At 41.3% G+C, this 21,266-nt stretch overlaps 2 protein-coding genes across 4 annotated transcripts in view; both read right to left on the bottom strand.

The window, feature by feature from the left end:
• Window positions 1-1,791: 1,791 nt before the first annotated feature.
• On the bottom strand, window positions 1,792-4,925 carry LOC138789567 (4-galactosyl-N-acetylglucosaminide 3-alpha-L-fucosyltransferase FUT6-like). The gene is made up of 2 exons (XM_069968283.1): window positions 3,713-4,925; window positions 1,792-3,359 (listed from the first exon to the last, which is right to left on the bottom strand). The coding sequence occupies exon 2, from the start codon at window positions 3,291-3,293 to the stop codon at window positions 2,247-2,249; it is 1,047 nt and encodes a 348-aa protein (XP_069824384.1). The 5' UTR covers window positions 3,294-3,359; window positions 3,713-4,925; the 3' UTR covers window positions 1,792-2,246.
• Window positions 4,926-8,000: 3,075 nt separating this feature from the next.
• Window positions 8,001-21,266, bottom strand: part of LOC138788036 (4-galactosyl-N-acetylglucosaminide 3-alpha-L-fucosyltransferase FUT6-like) — a 26,030-nt gene continuing 12,764 nt past the window's right edge. For all 3 annotated transcript variants that reach the window (XM_069965492.1, XM_069965491.1, XM_069965490.1), the window contains exon 2: window positions 8,001-9,592. In XM_069965492.1, coding sequence (XP_069821593.1) covers window positions 8,471-9,526 — 1,056 coding nt within the window. In that variant the 5' untranslated portion in view covers window positions 9,527-9,592 and the 3' untranslated portion in view covers window positions 8,001-8,470. The remainder of the gene's footprint in view (window positions 9,593-21,266) is intronic.

The raw sequence follows: 21,266 nt of genomic DNA, 5'->3' as shown, positions 1-21,266 counted from the left end.
TTCATTCAATCGTCCATATTCTATTATTGCTTCTCATTAGTCCACTATGACTACCTAAACTCCACAAAAGCAAGGTCCAGCACCAAAATCTGCACTTAAAAGCATCACATTTGACGTATTTTGGACATATTTTCTTTCAGATGCTACAAATAAGAATATGTTTAAAATGTGTCAGATTTTATGGTTGTTTCCTTTTCAGATAAAATAAATATTTTAATGAAGATTCTGGTGCTGGACCTTACTTTTGTGAATTGTGGATTTTCAAGCCTGTTGCTCTGGGTTGTACTGGATAAGCTAGGTTCACACTGCGTTTTTGCAATGCGTTTTTTTCATCTGTTTTTAAAAAAAAAAACGGATGAAAAAAACAGATGCATTTGTTGTGCATCTGTTTCAATCTGTTATTCCTTTGATTTCCATTGTAAAAAAACAACGGATCAAAACGAATCCTTTTTTTAATGGACACAAAAGTAGTGTCGGCTACGTTTGTGTGTCCTTCAAAAAAAACGGATCCGGTTTGATCCGGTTTTTTTTTACAATGGAAGTCAGTGGAAAAACTGATCAAACCGGATGCACACAAATGCATCCATGTTTTTCATCCGTTTTTTGCAAAAAACGGATGAAAAAAACAGATTGCAAAAACGCAGTGTGAACCTAGCCTTAGGGAGCAAGGATGAATGGATGCACATTTTGTTTCTCGTTTCTTTGACTACCTAGTTCATTTTGTCTTCCTGTGTAAAAAAAATTCTCACTTTCTTATACTTGAACCAAACTTTACACAGTTGAATAAGAATGAAAAATATCTGTTTCTATACTCTATGTTGGATTTCCATGTTGAGTTTTATAAGCACTTCTATTGTTTTCATGGCTGGTAAGGTCTGGAATCACCTTTTTTTTATTTAAAGGGGTATTTTTATTTAGAGGGCATAAAAAGCATAGACTTACAGTACCTTCTGTGCTACAGTCGCACTTATTCTTCTCAAGCTGATCATGGTGCACATTGCTTCATGTGTACTGCTGGTTCAGCTGCTGAGGCGGGGCACCTCTTCAACTGCAAACTAAATTTATTAATTTATAGCTTTATTTAATGCTGGTTCCACACACTGTAGTTTTTTGGAACAGCCACTGTAATCTTTGTGCCAAAGCCAGAAGTGGATTCAAATGAGAAAGAAAATATAAAAAGACGACTTGGAACCACTTCTGGTTTTAGCGCAAAAATTGCAGTGGCAGTTCAAAAAATAACAAAAAAACAACTTCCATGTGTGAAACCAGCATTAGAAATGCAATTTGCAAGGTGACTGGACATTTTTTTCCCTAATATCGAGGGATTTTATATGTTTGTACCCAAAATATTTACTTTGATCAATTTGAAGGATGTCTCATGGATCAAGTTAAGCTATAAAATAAACATTCTTTTGTGTTATATCTGTGATTTGAGTATTAAGAAGTTACCCCTTTCCCTAAAAGCCTTCTACTTCTACTGTACTAGCTACTGATTACCTAAAAGCTTTTAACTGGTAAAAGAAAAAATTGTGGAATCATGGAAATCGTAGACGGACTAATGATGTGTAAATGTTCAAAATTCACTAACATGAAGTGTTCGCTCTTTCTTAAAAAAAGATGCTCTGCAGCAACTGAAGTTTCTGTTTATACATTGGGGTGTCCAGATACTGCTGTAAAACAATGCATTAAAAAATACATGAAAATACATTTATTACATTTATAATTTATTTGTACAGTTTCAAAATACTGACTTAAAAACCACTGCATGAAAAAAACAAAAGATATTGTGCAGCAGCTAAGTTTGTATTATAAATTAAGACACCTCAAAGTGTCACTGTCGTTATTAACTTTCAAAAATTAAATCAACAGTAGATGTGATATAAAGCAAGTTTTCAATTTACATTCTTTTTTTTTTAATTATCATGGAAAACACAGCCCTTCATGTTTTCTGACTCTTTATTTTTTTTAAAGAGTCCTAAACACAGGAAGTCCTATGTTTCCCAGGTCATCTAAGCACTCACAGAGAAGGCAGTCATGTGATTGGCGGGCACATTGAGCTGTGAGTCTCTGTACACGTCAGACTGCATGTGTTTAGTCATTTTTTTTTCAATTAACACAAGTCTAAAAATCTGCCTTTAGGAGACTGGACCTGGATTTCTGGTAAGTTCAGCTTTGTTTTACAGCATGATAACAAGATTTTTTTAAAATCTAAATAGCAAACAAAAACTATATAACATTTCCAATAATCATTTGTACCATGTTCCAAGTCTTGAAATAGTTTTGGGTGCAGGAGCTTCTTTCAGTGCTTTACATACTCGGCAGTAATGAGTCTGCCAATTGGTGCGTCCAATTGGATGAAGCCTGGACCTCCATGTAAAATACTGTTGGTAAGCTTTCTCATCCTTGTCCAACTTTAGGATATATTCAGCAAGTTTCTTTGCTGAGGAGAAGTCGTCAACATGTATGAAAGAGTCTTTGGGAATAAAACGTTCATAGTTCTGCCTAGTAGGACCCATTACGATTGGTACACACCCAAATGTCAATGCATTCATCCAGAGTTTCTCTGTAATATAGTCTTCATGAATGGAGTTTTCAAAGGAGAGATAAAACTTGTACTGTGACAATGTTTTCTGGTGTTCTTTCCTCGGAAGAGATAAATGTTGCCTTCCATATATGTCCACAGATAGATATTTCTTCAGCTTCTGATAATACTGGACCCTTTTAGAACGTGGGTTCCAGTTACTGATTGCCCAGGCTACCAGCTTGGTCTTTACAGGAATTGTAAAGTTTTCTTTCTGTCGATTTGGATCTAGCCATCCATAAGGCGAGAAAATATCTGAGTCAGCTCTGTAAGACATTGTCATGTTGATGAGATTATCCATAAAATGTAAGTTTGGTGTGTGTGATGGAGACTCCAAGTTAAACCAGACCCAATACTGATTTGGTGGTCTTGGCATCTGAGGTAACAGTTTTTTGGAATTACATACATCTCTATGATGGATAACAATTGCATCTGCAGAAGAATACAATGACCTGTTAGCTGTGTAGGTGCATCCAGAAATATCAGTGTATGGTGGGCATTCATTTAGTGAAAATGTATTATGAAATGGCCAAGTCCACACAAGGATGATCTTATCTGGTTCCTGATGGACACTTTTATGTAAAAAATTGCTGATTAACATTGAGTGACTTGCATAGTTATAGAGTGAAAATAAAATGGCTGAAAGGCACAATTGTCCAATGAAAATTAGAAAAGAATTCTTGAGTGTCAAGGTCTTCCCCTGAAGCTCCATTTATTGAAGCAGAATTTATGGAACACCTTGTAACTGGAGACAGAGCTTGTTTATTAAGTATCATCCCTAACAGAGAAAGAAATAATATATTTATTTCACAGAAACGGTATTCTAATATTTTCTCTAATTTAAAAGGGTGTTGCTTGTATTTTGTATGGTTGTACAAGGGATATCTGATCTTGACAACCCATGTCCATTGCTCTATTAATGTATAAACATGTTACAACCTCTATCTGGCTTACGTGATAATATAAGAGTAACCTTCTACATAATAGTTGGAATCGTAAAGAGGGTGTGCAGGGGGTACTTCTGTAATATGGGCTTACTTTAAGGAGAGCAGATGCCCTATAATATAACATGCTTAATACACAATTCTAAATAGAAGTTTTGAAGAGAAAAAAAGAGTTTGCAGAACTCACCAATTATGTTGTTTTTTCTTCTTTTTTTAATCACATCAAGTCAGAACACAGAGGATCGTAGGGGATGTGACCTCTATATGCACTAAGTGAGCAATAAAAAAGGGTTGTAAAGATATAACCTTTACAACAGTTCAAAATACAAGGAGAACCCATTAAGCTAAAGAAAATCTTTAGAATAAAGCTTCCGTGGAATGGTAATAATGCCTTCTTTTGTGCCCCCAAGTAATGCCATTTAGCAGTAATAATCCTCCCTTATGTGCCCCAAGTTAATGCCCCCTCAGTAACCCAAGTAGCGATAATGCCCTTCTGTGCCCCAAAGTAGTAATAATTCTCCTTCTTTCCCCACAGCAGTAATATTGCCCCTTTAGTTACCCCATATAGTGTCTCTGATCCCAAGTAGTAATAATCCTCCCTCCTGTGCTCTAAATAGTAATAATCCTCCCTTTCAATACTCCATCCTCCTTGCACAGAGGGTTATAGAAGATTGATAAGGTATCAGGTACAGATAGAGGCTAGTATGAGGGTTACAGTGTAAGCTGTGTAGCTGTGAAATCGCTCCTGTCCTGTCACTTTGTGTGTCAGAACAAGCTGTCCAACACTGTCCACAGCTCTCCTGAAGTTAACCCTGTGAAGCACCTGCCAAATTACATCAGGTGGTCTGTTTTAAAACGTCTGGGATCAGAATAAATGTCATTATCAATTGTCTCCAGCATGGCTGTACCCATATTTGTTGGCAGGAGCTTGCTAAAAAGAGACTATCTCCTGGAGTACCTGCATAACCTAGAACCCAGTGAGGAGGTGGATTATACCCCTATGTGAGGACCACGCGGATAGTGGACTGTTACAATCACCCGGCCAGAGTAAGTGTATGTGCTTGACCATTAGACCACATCTGTGGCAGTAAAACAGCCTATTGCTATGGGGGGTTTAGTTTTAGTTGGGGTTTAATGTGTTTTCTTGTGGTTTGGTGGCCTGGACAGTGGGTCAGTATATGGTTCACCTGGATACAGGCATTCTAAACATCTTTGGATGTTTCACTCCTGCTTCTTCTTCTCAAGATACCCTTTCCAAAAAGAACAAGTATTATAGCATACAAATCATCATACTGAACAGACCCAGACTGTCAATCTAGCAGACCAGCAAATGCCTGCTGGGCTGCCCAGATTTCCAGTTCGGGGGACTAAATCATAGTCTGTATAGATTGTAATTTTGAAGTGGGTGACTGGCTGTAGCTGTTAACCCTGCTGCGGTCAGACAGGGGTTAACATTAGGCCCTCTGTGCCTCTATATATATTCTAGGTGCTCTCTTTTCTCCCATATAGTAATTTGGACTTTCTGTCTCCATATAGTAGTTATGCCCCCATTACTAGTGCAGATAGGCCCCCATTATCTTGAATTCCCCATGTAGGCATACCCCTGTAGGTAATCCCCTTGGTAGAAACCCCCTTTCCCCAGTAGACATCTACTTGTAGGTAATTCCCCTGGCAGAATTAGTCCCCCTAGTATGTAGTAACGCCCAATGTGGTAAAAACTCACTGTAGGTAATCACCCTGCTAGTTATAATCCCCTCCCGCCCCATGTAGACATCCCTTTCTGTAGAGAAAAAAAAAAACTAACCTGGCTAGCAGCAAAGCAGTCCTCCAATATCAGCTTAAAGGGGTAGTACAGTGCTACACATTTTTTCACTAAATAACACACTTTACAAAGTTATTCAACTTTGTAATGTGTGTTTATTTAAGTGAATGGCCCCCTTCCCCGTGTTTCCTCCTCGCCCGGAAGTGTTGTGCATTATACTCACCGCATTACTGTCGACCCCGGACGGTAATCTTCAGAAGGCATAATGCTCAGCCAATTGCGGCTGAGCAGCTGATGACGAGTTAGAGGGGGGCCGGCTGGAGCGGTCCAGCCGGCTGGCCTCCTGAAGATTACGTCATTGTCTCAAGATGGCAGCCGGGGTCGACAGTAATGCGGTGAGTATAATGCACCACACTTCAGGGGTGGGGGGAACATGGGGACCTTTGCCATTCACTTAAATAACACACATTCCAAATGTGTGTTATTTAGTGAATAAATGTGTAGCACCGAGGGAGGGAGCGATCTCTTGTGACTGGAGGCATACTACTGCTTGTGGCTACAAGACCAGGGAGCCAATATCTACTCACTATGTCAATTACAGTGTTGCTTTTAAAGCAAATCTGTACTGGTCACCACCTACCCCAAACCGCTGGTACCATTTCCTAGTCCGGCCCTGGAGTTGGCCTTCCTTGTTGTGGCCCGTATTATGGGTAAAAACTAATTTTATTCCAGCAGCACAGGGAGCCTCCATTCAGCCCAGGGGTGCACCGATAAAAAGGTCATGGGCTACTGAAATAAAACTTGTTTTTAAATATTACACCGGAAACTAAAAAAACTGTACTGGGTGGTGTCCAGTACAGAGTCATTTTAACTGTGTAGTAATAATGCTTCTTCTATACCCCACATTGCAATAATGCCCCTTCTGTTTCCCTAGTTCCCTTGAAGTAATTTTGACACTTTTGTGCCTCCAAGTACTAATAATGAACCTTCTGTGCCCCAAGTAGTTAAAGTCCCCCTCCTGTGCCCCCAAGTAGTCTCCCTTCTGTACCCCTAGTAGTAATATTGCTGCTTCTGTGCCCCCAGGTAGTATAGATGCTCTGCTTGGTGCAGGAGGCATGCCGATCTTATTGGGTAACCTGTGTCAGGCAGACATCATCAGCTGTTCCAGATCACTTCTAGACTACAGGCCTATTGCATACTCACCTGGCCTGGTATGGTTCCCAGGTGCATCACTGAGAGCTGGGAGAATGAAGAAACTGTGGGCCAGGCAAGGTGAGTATGTGTATGGGGGGGGCTATTGGGGCTGAAGGTCCCACAGTGCCGTGCCATGCCATAAGGCTGTGAGCCACTACCATGAAGGCAGATGTTGTGCGGGGGGGGGGGGGGGAGGTGTCCTGCCTCCATGGTGGCTACTGTCAGTGATCATATGGGAGCAGGGACTCTCCCAGTCACCTTACTAAAAAAATATATATATAAATGGCTGATAACAGAGAATAATTGTATAATTGTTTGAATTTAGCTGCACAGTAAATCCAAAAAGGACAGACTACTGTTAGATAACATGTCACAAACTGGGATTGTTTAATAATCGACCTGATTGAGAGAAATGGGGGCACATACCTTGTTTCCAGGTTCCTGTTACCCTTATTTATTCAGGAAGATGAATACTTCCTGACACCCTACTCCACTTTTTTCCTCCATTTACCCGTATGTTTTCCTTTTATAGCATTCTCACTTAGTTATACTTGCATAAAACATTACACACAATTAAATAAGAACAACCAATATCTTTTTCCATACCTATTGTTGATTTTGTTGGTCATATTATTGTTTTTTTCTTCAATTATTAAGGCACCGATACAACTTGGTATGCTCTGGAAACACTTGACTTTTTAAAGTGTAATTCAGTTTGATTTTTATTAAGGAACATGAGGTAGACTTCCAGCCAATGTCCTATTTCCTGGAGCTGATCCTGGTGCACAGTTCTTCCTGTGTTTGGGGTTAAGGTATGGACTGCCTGCTCAGCTGCTGAGATGGGGCACCTGTTTAACTGCAAACTATTTGTATTTTCAGTTTTGTGTCCCAATTTGTGTTAAAAACTTAAATGCCACTGTGACAGCATATTTTTTCCCAATATTTAGCGATTCCATATTTTCATAATCAAAATATTTACTTTCATTAGTTTGAGGGAAGTCTAATGGATCATGTTAAGCTATAAAAAATTATTCATTTCTGTTATACGTTTGATTTGTGTATTTGAAAATTACCTCTTTCCCTAAAAGCAAGGCCGGTTTAAGAGCTGCTGCTGTCCTAGGCGCTAAACCTGAGCGTAAGGGAGAGTGGTTTCGGCCATATGCGTTTCTCTACATTTAGAAACATTTTCTGAATCGCGTTTTTAATGGTTTTTAACTGTTTAAAACTTAAACAAATTTCCTAAACTAAATGCTCTAAACTAATGTGTAGAGCAGTTGGCTTATTGTCCAGGCACATTTAATACAGCCACACCAGACCTGACCAATACCACCATACTGTGACTGAATAGCACCACTGTACCAGACCTGAACAATTAATCCTCCGACCCCCCCCCCCCCCAAAAGACACCAGATTTACGTGTTGTACGTGCCTAGCAAATGCATTTCCTTCTTCCTCAGCTGCAGTTTTTGTTTATACAGTGTGGTGTTCAAGCTACCCCTGGAAATAATACATACAAAAATACATAAAAATAAATTTATTTTTTAAAGGATAAGTTCTTCATCTCTCCCAGAGGTCAACTTCAAACAACAGTATTTTATTCAGCATTTTGCATTTTGTATTTGTAGCCAAAACCAGGAGTGGAACCTACTAAAGAAGAGTGTAGACCCACTTCTGCTTTTGGCGTCCAAGTACAGTCCAAAATACTGACTTAAAAAACTGACTCTTGAAAAGATGTTCTGCAGCACCTATGGTTTGTATTATAAATAAGGCACCTTAAGAATACTTTTTGGTGAAGTCATAAGAATAATCTACAGTAAAGAAATACCTCACGTTCCATGTATACTGTTATATAGTCTGCCAGTGTGTCTCATAAAGTATAATGTTTTGTTATATTTTATAAATTATTATTATTATTATAATTAATCAAAAGCAATAGAAAGAATAAAAAAAGTCAATAGCAATAGAAAAAACTAAAACCATCTCCAATAATCATTTATACCATGCTCCAAGTCCTGAAATAGTTTTGTGTGCAGGAGCTTCTTTCAGTGCTTTACATACTCGGCAGTAATGAGTCTGCCAATTGGTGCGTCCGATTGGATGAAGCCTGGACCTCCATGTAAAATACTGTTGGTAAGCTTTCTCATCCTTGTCCAACTTTAGGATATATTCAGCAAGTTCCTTTGCTGAGGAGAAGTCCTCAACATGTATAAAAGAGTCTTTGGGAATAAAACGTTCATAGTTCTGCCGAGTAGGACCCATTACGATTGGTACACACCCAAATGTCAATGCATTCATCCAGAGTTTCTCTGTAATATAGTCTTCATAAATGGAGTTTTCAAAGGAGAGATAAAATTTGTACTGTGACAATATTTTCTCATGTTCGTCTCTTGGCAGAGATAAATGTTGCCTTCCATATACATCTATCGATAGATATTGCTTGAACTCTTGATAATACTTTACTCTTCTAGACTGTGGGTTCCAGTTACTGATTGCCCAGGCTACCAGCTTGGTCTTTACAGGAATTGTAAAATTCTCCTCCTGTTGATTTGGATCTAGCCATCCATAAGGCGAGAAAATATCTGAGTCAGCTCTGTAAGACATTGTCATGTTGATGAGATTATCCATAAAATGTAAGTTTGGTGTGTGCGATGGAGACTCCAAATTAAACCAGACCCAATACTGATTTGGTGGTCTTTGCATCTGAGGTAACTGTTTTGGGGAATTACATACATCTCTATGATGGATAACAATTGCATCTGCAGAAGAATACAATGACCTGTTAGCTGTGTAGGTGCATCCAGAAATATCATTGTATGATGGACATTCATTTAGTGGAAATTGATCACCAAATGGCCAAGTCCACACAAGAATGATCTTACTAATATTAGCTGGTTCTTGAGTAACACTTTTATGTGAAAATTCATTGATTAATTTTGAGTGATTCGAATAGTTATAAAGTGAAAATAAAAAAGCTGAAAGGCACAATTGTCCGATGAAAATTTGAAAAAAAATTCTGAATGTCAAGGTCTTCCCTTGAAGCTCCATTTATTCAAGCAGAGTCTATGGAACAGCTTGTAACTGGAGGTGGAGCCAGTTTGACAAGTATCATACCTATAGGAGAAAGGAACAGAATATATTTATTTCACAGAAACTTTCTTATATTTTTTTCTGTTGTAAACGGGTTGTCCGATCTTGACAATCCATTTCTGTTGCTTTTTTTAGGGCCCGTTCACACTGAGCAAAACAGGTGGAACTTCCGAGATGAACCCCTGATCAGAATCATGCCTACTTCACTGTCTCAATGCGATGCCTGGCGCATGCTTCCGCTGTCCGCCACTTTCCGCTCTAAAGCCCCTATTACACTGGGTGATTCAGAGGAGCAACTTAGCGCCAACTTGTCAGGTCAGCGCTTGCTTGCTTTTCTTTGCCTGCTCGCTGCTGACACTATTACACATGCCGGCAGTAAGCGGGGGGGGGGGGGGGGGGGGGGGGGGGGGCGGGGGGGCTTAAAAATTGACATGTTAATTCTTTGAGCAGAGAGTGGCAGAGAGTGGAGGCCCGAGAGACATCACATTGAGATTCTTTGGACGGAGGCGTGTGAGACATCACATTGAGACAGGGAGGCAGACGAGATTCTGACCAGAGTACGGGGCACGGGTTCCGCTCCGAATTTCCACCTGTTTTGCTCAGTTTGAACAGGCCCTAAGTGCATAAAGACATCACAACCCCTAATATTTGATATTTTTAAGTATTTATGCAAATGAGGAGATGAGAATGTTTCCCGGCTATTCAAACAATGTGTTCCCGGTCTTTTACTGTATAAATGCCCAGATTGTAGATCCTATTGCTATACCTATCTGAAGAGGCTGTGCCTTGAAACGTGTTTGAGGAGCAGGTGCCCTGTGATATGTCATACTGATTGTATAATGTGATCACGCTAAATGTTGCTCAGTGTAGAAATGATTACAGTGGTACCTCGGTTTAAGAGTAATTTGGATTGAGAGCAGGGGAGGTGCATGGTCCGCATAGCATGGTCTACAGCACTCTACTCTGACCCAGGAAGTCTCCCTCACCTTCCAAATCATGGCAGATCCAGTTCAGGATGGGGCTTGCATCAGGGGACAGGACTGTCATGGTAATCTCTCCATAGCTGTAACCTCTCTATGTGCCCTCATTCCTTCAGGCTCCCTGCAGTCTCTGTCAGCTCTTGTGTTTCCCATCCTCTCCATTCCTGCTATGATGTACCTGTACTCACACTCAGGTATACACACTGCTGCTATAATGTGCCTGCCATTCACACTGCTGTATAGAAAGGCTTCTGTCACTGTCCTCCTGCTTAGCTCTGTGATTCTCACTTCCTGATTGGTCCATGCTGAACACACACCTCTTACCCATTGGTGCAGTCCAGTCATGTGACCACTCAGACCTCTGACAGCAGCCCTGTTTCTCTATTCTAGCCTGTTTGCACAGTGACCAGTATGTGGATCTATAGCTCCATCCTGTATCTACAAACTGCTGCCATTTATTTTTATTCTTATGCACTTACTATACATTATACACCACATGCTGATTGCTATACTGTACAGTAACTTATAATATCACATATTCAGCTCCTTCTAAATGTTTGATTCAATTGTTTTACATGTTATTCAGAATAGAAAATCATTATTTTTGGAGTGTGGAACCAATTGTCTGCATTTCAATGAAATTGGAAAATTTCCTTTGGTGTGTGTGATTTCAATTACAAGCATGGTCCTGAAACAAATGAAGCTCTTAATCCAAGGCACCACTGTACTTCCATGAACAGTTTATATGGATTCTGTACAAAATATAGGACTGGATCTAGGGATAATTTTTTTTTTTACTATAACTCAATTTCAATTTATGAAAAGTACGCCAGAGGCATACGCAGATTCTCCCCTTCTCCCTGGCGTACGCCCGGCTCGCTCGATGGGCGGGCTGGTGGAGCTTTGGGGGGTGTGATAAGGCCTCCTCCCGCCCCTCATTTATCATGATTTACGCTTGCTCGCAGGCGTAAATCATGACCTAAATCTACACCCCTGCTGGAAGCAGATGTAGATTTGGTACGTCAGGCACAGATTCATGCGCCCGGCCGGCCAAATTCACTAAGAGGCGTACGCCTCTTAGCGAATCCTGCCTGGAAAAAGGGGGTGAGGCTTATTATAAGACTGGCGTACTTGTACGCCGGTCTTCGTAAATCCCCTCCCCCCAGGTATCTAGGAGATAAACCACTGGCTGAGTAGTCTAACAGGAGCTTCTTATTTCTTCCTGTCCAGAATTCATGGCCACCTAGCCAAGCTGAGCATGCATGTGTATATGAAGAGAGACATGGGTTAGTGAAACAATCATTTCGTCGACAGTTATTAGTTTAGTTAATAGCATTAATCTTTTAGGGCTTTTAGATGACAAAAAGATGCCAAACCTGCAGCCTTCCAGCTGTTGCAAAACTACAAAACTATAACACCTTTCATCTGTGACCAGGCCTATAAATCATGTTCTTTCACAATTTTAAGGTTGACTTCTTATGCCTTATCTGCTAAACCTCAGCTACAATGTTTGGCAGTATATGGAGCTCTGTACAGCAGCACTGACAGGAGCAAGATGCAAGGTGTCACACAGGTCATTCTGATCCCATGAGGGTCATGCACTTTGTAGCCATGGAGGCCCGTAATTCCACCAGCAGAATTAAATTCACCACTGACATGTCAGCGGTCCTGATGACAGGTTCACTTTAAAATAAAAAAAGTTTAAATCTTTACTGCAACCAATCAATCAAGGGGAACTATCATCAGGTTAGACAAATCTAACCTGCTGATAGCCCTCTATTAAGCACAGGGCGCCAAAGAGGAAGGTACAGTATGTCTCTTACCTTCCTCCTTGGTGCTGTTCCCGTGCTGTTAGCAATGTAATTCTTGGTCTGGAGCATCATAAAGAGCACTGCCCAACCCCATCATGTGAGCCTAATGGTGCGCCAGGCTCCGAGGATTACACTGCTAACAGGCGGATCTCCAAGATCCCATGCTTTTGCCCTATCCTGGGGACAAGTAATATTAAATTGGAAAACCCCTTTAAATATCAAAAATCATGTTGTTAATAAGAGCATGTTTAGGTTACGCTCATCTCTAATTGTTAATAAATTTTTTTAACTGGAATGAATTTTCATGGTTATCATCTCCTTATACCTGGATTCACTGCATGCTCAAATATTACATATCCTTTTATTATAAGATAAAGAAGCTCTGTTTTCCTGTTACACGCCCATATCATGTTAGATGATAAAAGGTGACTGCCTGAAGGGAAAGGCTGGGGTGTGACCAGAGGTGAAATCAAGATTAGTGCTTGCATATACTGGTTTAAATAGAGGTGGAAAAGAATGAAGACTGGCATTAAGTTTTAATAGACAGTAGATAAATCTATGGGGCCAGACAGCTCATTAACACACATTACAAAGTTATATTACGTTATAATGTATTAATTAAGTAGAAAAAGAAAAACGCTGCACTACCCCTTTAAAGGCATATGAGCCTGGTGATAGTTACCGGTAGCCCCCTACCTCCTCTATCCAGCGCCTCTGTTGTCCTGCTGTTTTATAGAAATCCTTTAAAATATGTAAATTAGGTCCTTTGGAGCACTGGGGGCATTCCTTGTCCCCACTCCCAGTGCACCATTCGGCACACCTACCTCCTCCTATGGTCACGCCTACTGATGTGTATTCGAGTATGCTGGAAGACCGGCCTGCTTATGCATGCATATGCATGAGTAAGAGTAAGCATCAGAAGCGGCAGGCGGGCCGAACAATGCATCAGGGAGCCCAGGAATGCCCTTTAATGCTCCAGGACACCTAACTTACATATTTTTACTGGATCAGATTTCTCAAAAACAGCTTAAAAAGGACTTAAAAGGATCAGAAAAGCACCACTAGATAGAAGAGATAGGGGTCTACTGGGAACTATCAGGAGGTTTGTATGCTTGAACCTGACAATAGTTTTCTTTTAACGGAGAAGGTCAGCCAAGATGACAAATTGTCTGCAGGCAGGTGGGCGTGGGAATATCATAAAAAGCTCTACTTACCCATTTTTGTGCCCTGGCACTGCTACCTTATCACTCCCCCATCCTGCCAGTCTCTTGGATCTCCTGCTCTTGGAATGTCATGGCCGAGGCTCATGAATGCCCACTCAGCCAGTCACTAACTTGTATTGGACACTGCTGCAGTCACTGATTGGCTAGGTGGGCCCTTTCCTCCAGTTTTTGATGACATCTGAATAAGGGAGACAGTGGCAGTAAGTGAGCCTTTGATGTGGTGCTGTGGGGGCACTGGGATAGGTAAGTAGTAGAGATGAGCAAACCCGAACTTTCGGCATTTGATTAGCGGTGGCTGCTGAAGTTGGATAAAGCCCTAAGGCTATGTCGAAAACATGGATATAGTCATTGGCTGTATCCATGTTTTCCAGACAACCTTAGAGCTTTATCCAAGTTCAGCAGCCCCCGCTAATCAAATACCGAACGTTTGGGTTCGGATGGACTCGAACCCGAACCCAAACCCGCTCCACTCATCTCTAGTAAATAGAGCTTCTTTATTATGTTCCTGCATCCTCTTTTCTGCAGCCAATTTTTCATTTTTTCTTCCCCTTTTGGCTATGTTCAATGCTAAACTAGCATGTAAAGTATGAGGGATTGTGTATTTCTCACCCTTAACCCCTTTCTGCACTTTCCCTTCTACAATGTGTCTCCTAGGCACTTATCCTGACAGTGTTCTGCATCAGTCGGAGCTGCTGTAAAATCAGGCTGAAGCTACTATGCAAGAACTGTAACTGGTGCAGAGGTCAAGGCAGAATGACTTGTCACACTACTGTTGGAAGAACATCATTTAATTTGTTCAACTGCAAAGGTCTTTGTAATTCTAAGATGGCAGCCCCCCTACTCTGTTAGGGGGGGTTCACACTAAGGAATTCTCGCGGATTCTGCGTCAAAATGCGGGCGGAATCCGCCTGTAAAGAAGGAACATTGCGAATGCATATTGGCTTTAATAGGCTTTCCGCTTATTTGATCACATAGCGGAATTCCCACGCTAAAAATTCTGCTGTGGATCTCCTTTCCGCCTGAAGAATTGACATGTCAATTCTTTGGGCGGATTCCGCTAGAGGAATCTTATTGAATCAATGGAGCTTTAATTCTGCTTGAATTCCGCTCACATTCTGCTTAAATTCTGCTCAAATTCTGCTCCTATTCTGCCAGAGTTGAATAGGCGAGGAATTTCAAGCAGAAAACTTTCTGCTTCAATTCCTCGATAATTCCTCAGTGTGAACCCACCCATACCTGCTCTTCCAGCAATGGATGCTAATAGTGCAAGTGACTGCGCTTCAGTTCAGCCAAGTGACTGCCTGCCATGTGCCAATGACTCTGTATCCAGAGAGCTGTGTGAAGGCCGTGGATGGTGCATTTCTTAGTCCGATGTACCATGCTGCTTCTATGGGAAGAAATTGACTGCCTATTGCTCTGCTGATAACAACATGGCGGTTGCCATCTCCAAAGACCTGACTGTACCATCCCTGATTTTGGACTCTGTATGGATAGTGGATGTGGATTCCAGCTTGTGCCCCAACCTGAGAGTAGCAACAACTGCATCATTTATTGGGTACCAGTTATCCCAGTCCTGTGGGGGGTCCCAAACAAGTGGCTGGCACACCCATGGTATATGAATGCACTCTTGAGGCAACCAAAAATGTAAGGAACTGGCAGATGGGATCAATCACTAGAGATTGTACAATGAGAATGACTGTACGCTGCACCTATACCCAGATCGGAGCTGCCCCTCTGCAAGTTAACGTCCTGACCCTTCCATTACCTCTCCCTGTATCTAAATCTCAGGACATCTGAGAATAGCCCAAGATGAGCGGTACACCTATACTATGCAGACCAGGGTTATCCCACTGAGAGAATATTAAGAGAAAAAGTACAATCATGTCTGTAGACATATAGGTATTGTTGGAAGTAGAAGGAATGGAAACTACTACTCCTAGCATGCACTGAAAGTAGCTGTCAGAATATGTTTGGAGTTGTTCTTGGGGAGCCACAGGTGTTTTGTATGCCTAGTTACTAGAGATGAGCGAACCGAGTTCGGGTTTGAGTCCATCCGAACCCGAACGATCGGCATTTGATTAGCGGGGGGCTGCTAAACTTGGAGAAAGCTCTAACGTTGTCTGGAAAACATGGATACAGGCAATGACTATATCCATGTCTTCCACATAGTCTTAGGGCTCTATCCAACGATCAAATGCCGAAAGTTTGGGTTCGGATGGACTCGAGCATGCTCGAGGTTCGCTCATCTCTACTAGTTACCCAATTTTGTGGGTAACAATGTCCATTGTCTGGAAGTGATGTGACTCTCAGTGACTCACTCAGTGGTGACTTCCTTCTCAGAATTCGGCTCCTTAGAATTACAAAGGCCTTTTAATGATATTTCCCAACCTGTAGTCCACCTCCTCAGCTTGGCCTGCCTTCCTGCAGAAGGACCAGCTTACTATCCCCAGCAGGTAGGTGCACACACTCTGCAATTCACTGCCTTCTGGGAAACTGTATCAAACATCCTACCTATATAGGCTCTTACTGGCCCTACATTCCAATGTGGTGGTGGTGTGTACATGAATATCACTGCAAACATTCTTCCAGCCCAAGACAGGTTCCTCTTGAGCCTCTTCTTTGGAATCTGTTTGCAAGAAGTCTAATTTCTTTATCCAATTACCAAAATTGTCTCTGAGGGTGCTGCAGGTCACTGTGATCCATCCCCATCAGCATGAAAATCAGAACATCTATAGAGTGCAACACAACATACACTCACCGGCCACTTTATTAGGTACACCATGCTAGTAACGGGTTGGACCCCCTTTTGCCTTCAGAACTGCCTCAGTTCTTCGTGGCATAGATACAACAAGGTGCTGGAAGCATTCCTCAGAGATTTTGGTCCATATTGACATGATGGCATCACACAGTTGCCGCCGATTTGTCGGCTGCACATCCATGATGCGATTCTCCCATTCCAGCACATCCCAAAGATGCTCTATTGGATTGAGATCTGGTGACTGTGGAGGCCATTTGAGTACAGTGAATTCATTGTCATGTTCAAGAAACCAGTCTGAGATGATTCTAGCTTTATGACATGGCGCATTATCCTGCTGAAAGTAGCCATCAGATGTTGGGTACATTGTGGTCATAAAGGGATGGACATGGTCAGCAACAATACTCAGGTAGGCTGTGGCGTTGCAACGATGCTCAATTGGTAAAAAGGGGCCCAAAGAGTGCCAAGAAAATATTCCCCACACCATGACACCACCACCACCAGCCTGAACCGTTGATACAAGGCAGGATGGATCCATGCTTTCATGTTGTTGACGTCAAATTCTGACCCTACCATCCGAATGTCGCAGCAGAAATCGAGACTCCTCAGACCAGGCAACGTTTTTCCAATCTTCTACTGTCCAATTTCGATGAGCTTGTGCAAATTGTAGCCTCAGTTTCCTGTTCTTAGCTGAAAGGAGTGGCACCCGGTGTGGTTTTCTGCTGCTGTAGCCCATCTGCCTCAAAGTTGGAGGTACTGTGCGTTCAGAGATGCTCTTCTGCCTACCTTGGTTGTAACGGTTTGCTATTTGAGTCACTCTTGCCTTTCTATCAGCTTAAACCAGTCTGCCCATTCTCCTCTGACCTCTGGCATCAACAAGGCATTTCCGCCCACAGAACTGCCACTCACTGGATGTTTTTTCTTTTTCGGACCATTCTCTGTAAACCCTAGAGATGGTTGTGCGTGAAAATCCCAGTAGATCAGCAGTTTCTGAAATACTCAGACCAGCCCTTCTGGCACCAACAACCATGCCACGTTCAAAGGCACTCAAATCACCTTTCTTCCCCATACTGATGCTCGGTTTGAACTGCAGGAGATTGTCTTGACCATGTCTACATGCCTAAATGCACTGAGTTGCCGCCATGTGATTGGCTGATTAGAAATTAAGGGGTAACATGCAGTTGGACAGGTGTACCTAATAAAGTAGCCGGTGAGTGTATATACCCTATAGACATGTCATTACTTCAGTAATGTAAGAAACAGGAAATAAAATATGTTTTTTAAACCCAGTTTCACATATGTACATTTACTGCATTTACTTACACACAGGCTCAAATACATAAACATACACACACACATATACACACACACACACACACACACACACACTCACACACATACTAGTGTGGACTAAGATACTAGTTTAATTTTATTAATATTGTTAAAGAAATTATTTAGATCCTGGTGGAGGCAGCAGTAGAAGAAGAGAATCCAGCCCTGCTTCCCTTTCTGTTATTTGGCTGTCTTTATGACTACGGGAAGCGATATGCAAATGCTACCTTGATATGTATAGCAACAAGAAGATAAGTGTGAGGGCAGAAGGGTGACCTCAGTGATATGCCAGAGGTGGTGTGGATGGGGAGCCCATGTATTTACTAGCTGCGCGCTGACTGACTGTTATCTCAATTATGTGGCCATATAATAAACTTTCATTTAATGGCCGCATAAATGACTTAGCTAGTGGACAGCACCAGACAGTGCAGGCAGTACTAGTCGGCTCACTGTGGTGGGCATTGCTCGGGGACTGACGCCTCAGGGAACCCACTCTAGCCTGAATATTATCTATATATATCTAACAAACAGAAAGGATTATCCTTTTTTATGACCTTGGTCATAATATAATGTCAGATTGACTGAGGCAGATTGTAAATGAAAAATTAGCATGAAAGGGTCCTGGGCATTACAGAGGCATATGTAGTCCCAACTGTACCCCACGATCTAATATAAAAATAATGTTATTATATGTAAGTTTACGTCTCCGACAGGAACATTGCAATATTATTAGTGAGATATTGGATAAGTCCAATGTTATATACACAGCTCATATTAATAATTTAAAATATAACTGTCTCTATGAGAATAGGCTGTACTGTGCATTTCAGATCTTAAAAGGGTACTCCAGCCATGTCAAATGTTTTGCAGAGTACCCCTCTAACGCCTAAACGACTAATACCATATAGGTACGGCATGGGCAACTGTGACCAGATGACCCATGCTGTACCCATACTCCATTATTAGCTACAGCACTATGAAGTGAGCTCAGGACCAGAACTCGCTTTATAGTGGATGAGGACCGGCTACTGTCGGTTAAATATTAACAATTTACCATCAGTGACCGGCAGCAGCAATCGAGCCACAGCCCATCATTAACCCCTTAAACATTGCGATCATGGAAATATTGCGGCATTTAAGTGTAAGTTACATAAGCAGCTCCTGTCAGTTACCCATGGGGACCCCCACCGTGTGATTGGCAGGCTCTATGAGAAGAGTGTCCATAATACTGACCAATGCTATGCAATGCATAAGGCATTGGGCATTGGCATTGAACAGCAATAAGACATTTAACAGCATATGCAATCCAATCCTCCTTTTTCTTTTTTGACAATGTATTTTTCACACATTATATTTTACACGGTCGTTGTTTAAATGGATAACAATGTAAAAAAGATTGACAATTCACTTATTTCCAACTGACAGTCTGTGAACAATGGCCGTATTCACAGTCTGTTCTCACAATGTATGGCTGTACATTGTGTTAAGGTCAATGGTAATTTGGATTGCAGGCACACCCAAACGTGCCTGCAATCCAAATGAAAGAAAAAATAATGTTCATCATACTGCAGTATCATCCGGGTGAACATGTAAGACAACGTCCGTTCTCAATACACAGTGAATGACGTATGGTATTAATTGACGTCAATGGAATGCAGTGAATACACAATGTATTAAATAACGGATGTTGTTTCTGCGGACATCAAAATAATGATCATGACTAGAGATGAGCGAACCTCGAGCATGCTCGAGTCGATCCGAACCCGAACTTTCGGCATTTGATTAGCGGTGGCTGCTGAACTTGGATAAAGCCCTAAGGCTATGTGGAAATCATGCATATAGTCATTGGCTGTATCCATGTTTTCCAGGCAACCTTAGAGCTTTATCCAGGTTCAGCAGCCGCCACTAATCAAATGCCGAACGTTCGGGTTCAGATCGACTCAAACCCGAACCCTGTTCGCTCATCTCTAATCATGACATATGTTCGTGGACGTGTTTTGCAAACAATGGATGTTATCAGTTATCAGCTTTACCGTTAAGTATATTATGTAGACAAATGGAACCCCCCCAAAAGTTACAAAAATGCATTTTTTTCCTATTTTACCCCATAAATAATATTTGTGGGGTTCGTCATACATTTAATAGTAGATGCTATTTCAAAGTACCCTTGCTCCTGAAAAAAAAAACAAGTACTTATAAGGCTCTGTAGCTGGAGAAATAAAAGCGCCATAGCTCTTAGAAAGCGAGGAGGAAAAAACAAAAATGCAAACTTAATTGGTCCGGTCATTAAGGCCATTTCAGGCTGCGTCACGAAGGGGTTAAAGAGAATGTAGCACCTAGATTTGTTTTTACTTATTAGAGTCAGATACAGAATTAATCACGGACGTGTTGCAAATTGGCAACAATGGCCGTGATTAATATTTTACTTTCGTTGTGTGAACATAGCAATAGGTTATATGAAAAAGGCTGTGGAGATTAAGGTAGAGGTCTCTCCTGAGGAAATTGGGCTTTGTTGAAGATGGGGAAACCAATTCTTTATTGAATAAATTGTTTTGCTATGTTCACACAACGTCAAAAATAGAGAAAAGGCGGACTCTTTTGTAATTTAAAATAATGTTAATGTTTTAACTGTCTGCAATGCATTGAAGTCAATGGAAAGACTGACATCCAATGCACACAAGGTATTGAATAACAGACATTATTACCGTGGGCGTCAAAATGTTGATCATGACAATTATTTTCGGACGTCTTTTGCAAACAGCGGACGTTTTTTATTAGTTGTTCACACAGTTTTTCTTTTGTTACCGTTCTCTGTTTTTACTATTAAATTCAATTGGACTTTTCAATTAAGCCACACCCAAAGGCCAATTACTAACCCAAACTGGAATAATGTACCAACAGCCGTCATTGCACTAGACAGGGGAGGCTAGATGTCCGTTATTTTAGACTCACAATTTTAAACAGAGCTGAAAAAACGTTGCGTGAACATAGCCTTTAGCTGCCACATCGTACATGTTGGCTGAAGGTAATCTTTTAACATGAGCTATTAAACCAAACAATTATCGTCTGGAAACGGCCAATGGTCTATTGGTGTAATAGGGCCTCAATTATGCTGCTCCTGTCTGAGGCCAGATCAGCATCTAGAGGATAGCGCAGGAACAAGCATGCGACAGGTGATATGATATGTTATACAGAGGTGCAGTTGGGCCCCAGTGTATCATTGACTAGTTTATTGTGGCACCGCACATTGTTAATTGGTATATGGCGGTGTAGTATATCTTTAATGGGGGCTCAGTGTATCATTGACTGGTTTATTGACTAGTGGCACAGCATATAACTGATAGGTCCAATATTTTTGATATTTCCCATTTTTTTGCAGGTTTACTTATAGTTCAAAAAATGGTCACAAAACATATTCACCCCCTCCTAATAGTTTGTAAACTCATGCATGCGAGCAGGGCCCTCACTCCTCATGTATGGATAATTATATGTATATCTCTGTAGTGTCTGCCTTGTGTCTATGTATGTCCCCCCAGAATTGTAAAGTGCTGCTGAATCTGTTGGCGCTATATAAATAAAAATTATTATTATTATTAT

Source organism: Dendropsophus ebraccatus, chromosome 4, assembly GCF_027789765.1.
Source record: "Dendropsophus ebraccatus isolate aDenEbr1 chromosome 4, aDenEbr1.pat, whole genome shotgun sequence".
Classification (NCBI taxonomy): Eukaryota; Metazoa; Chordata; class Amphibia; order Anura; family Hylidae; genus Dendropsophus; species Dendropsophus ebraccatus.
This window is presented reverse-complemented; position numbering and strand designations above follow the sequence as displayed.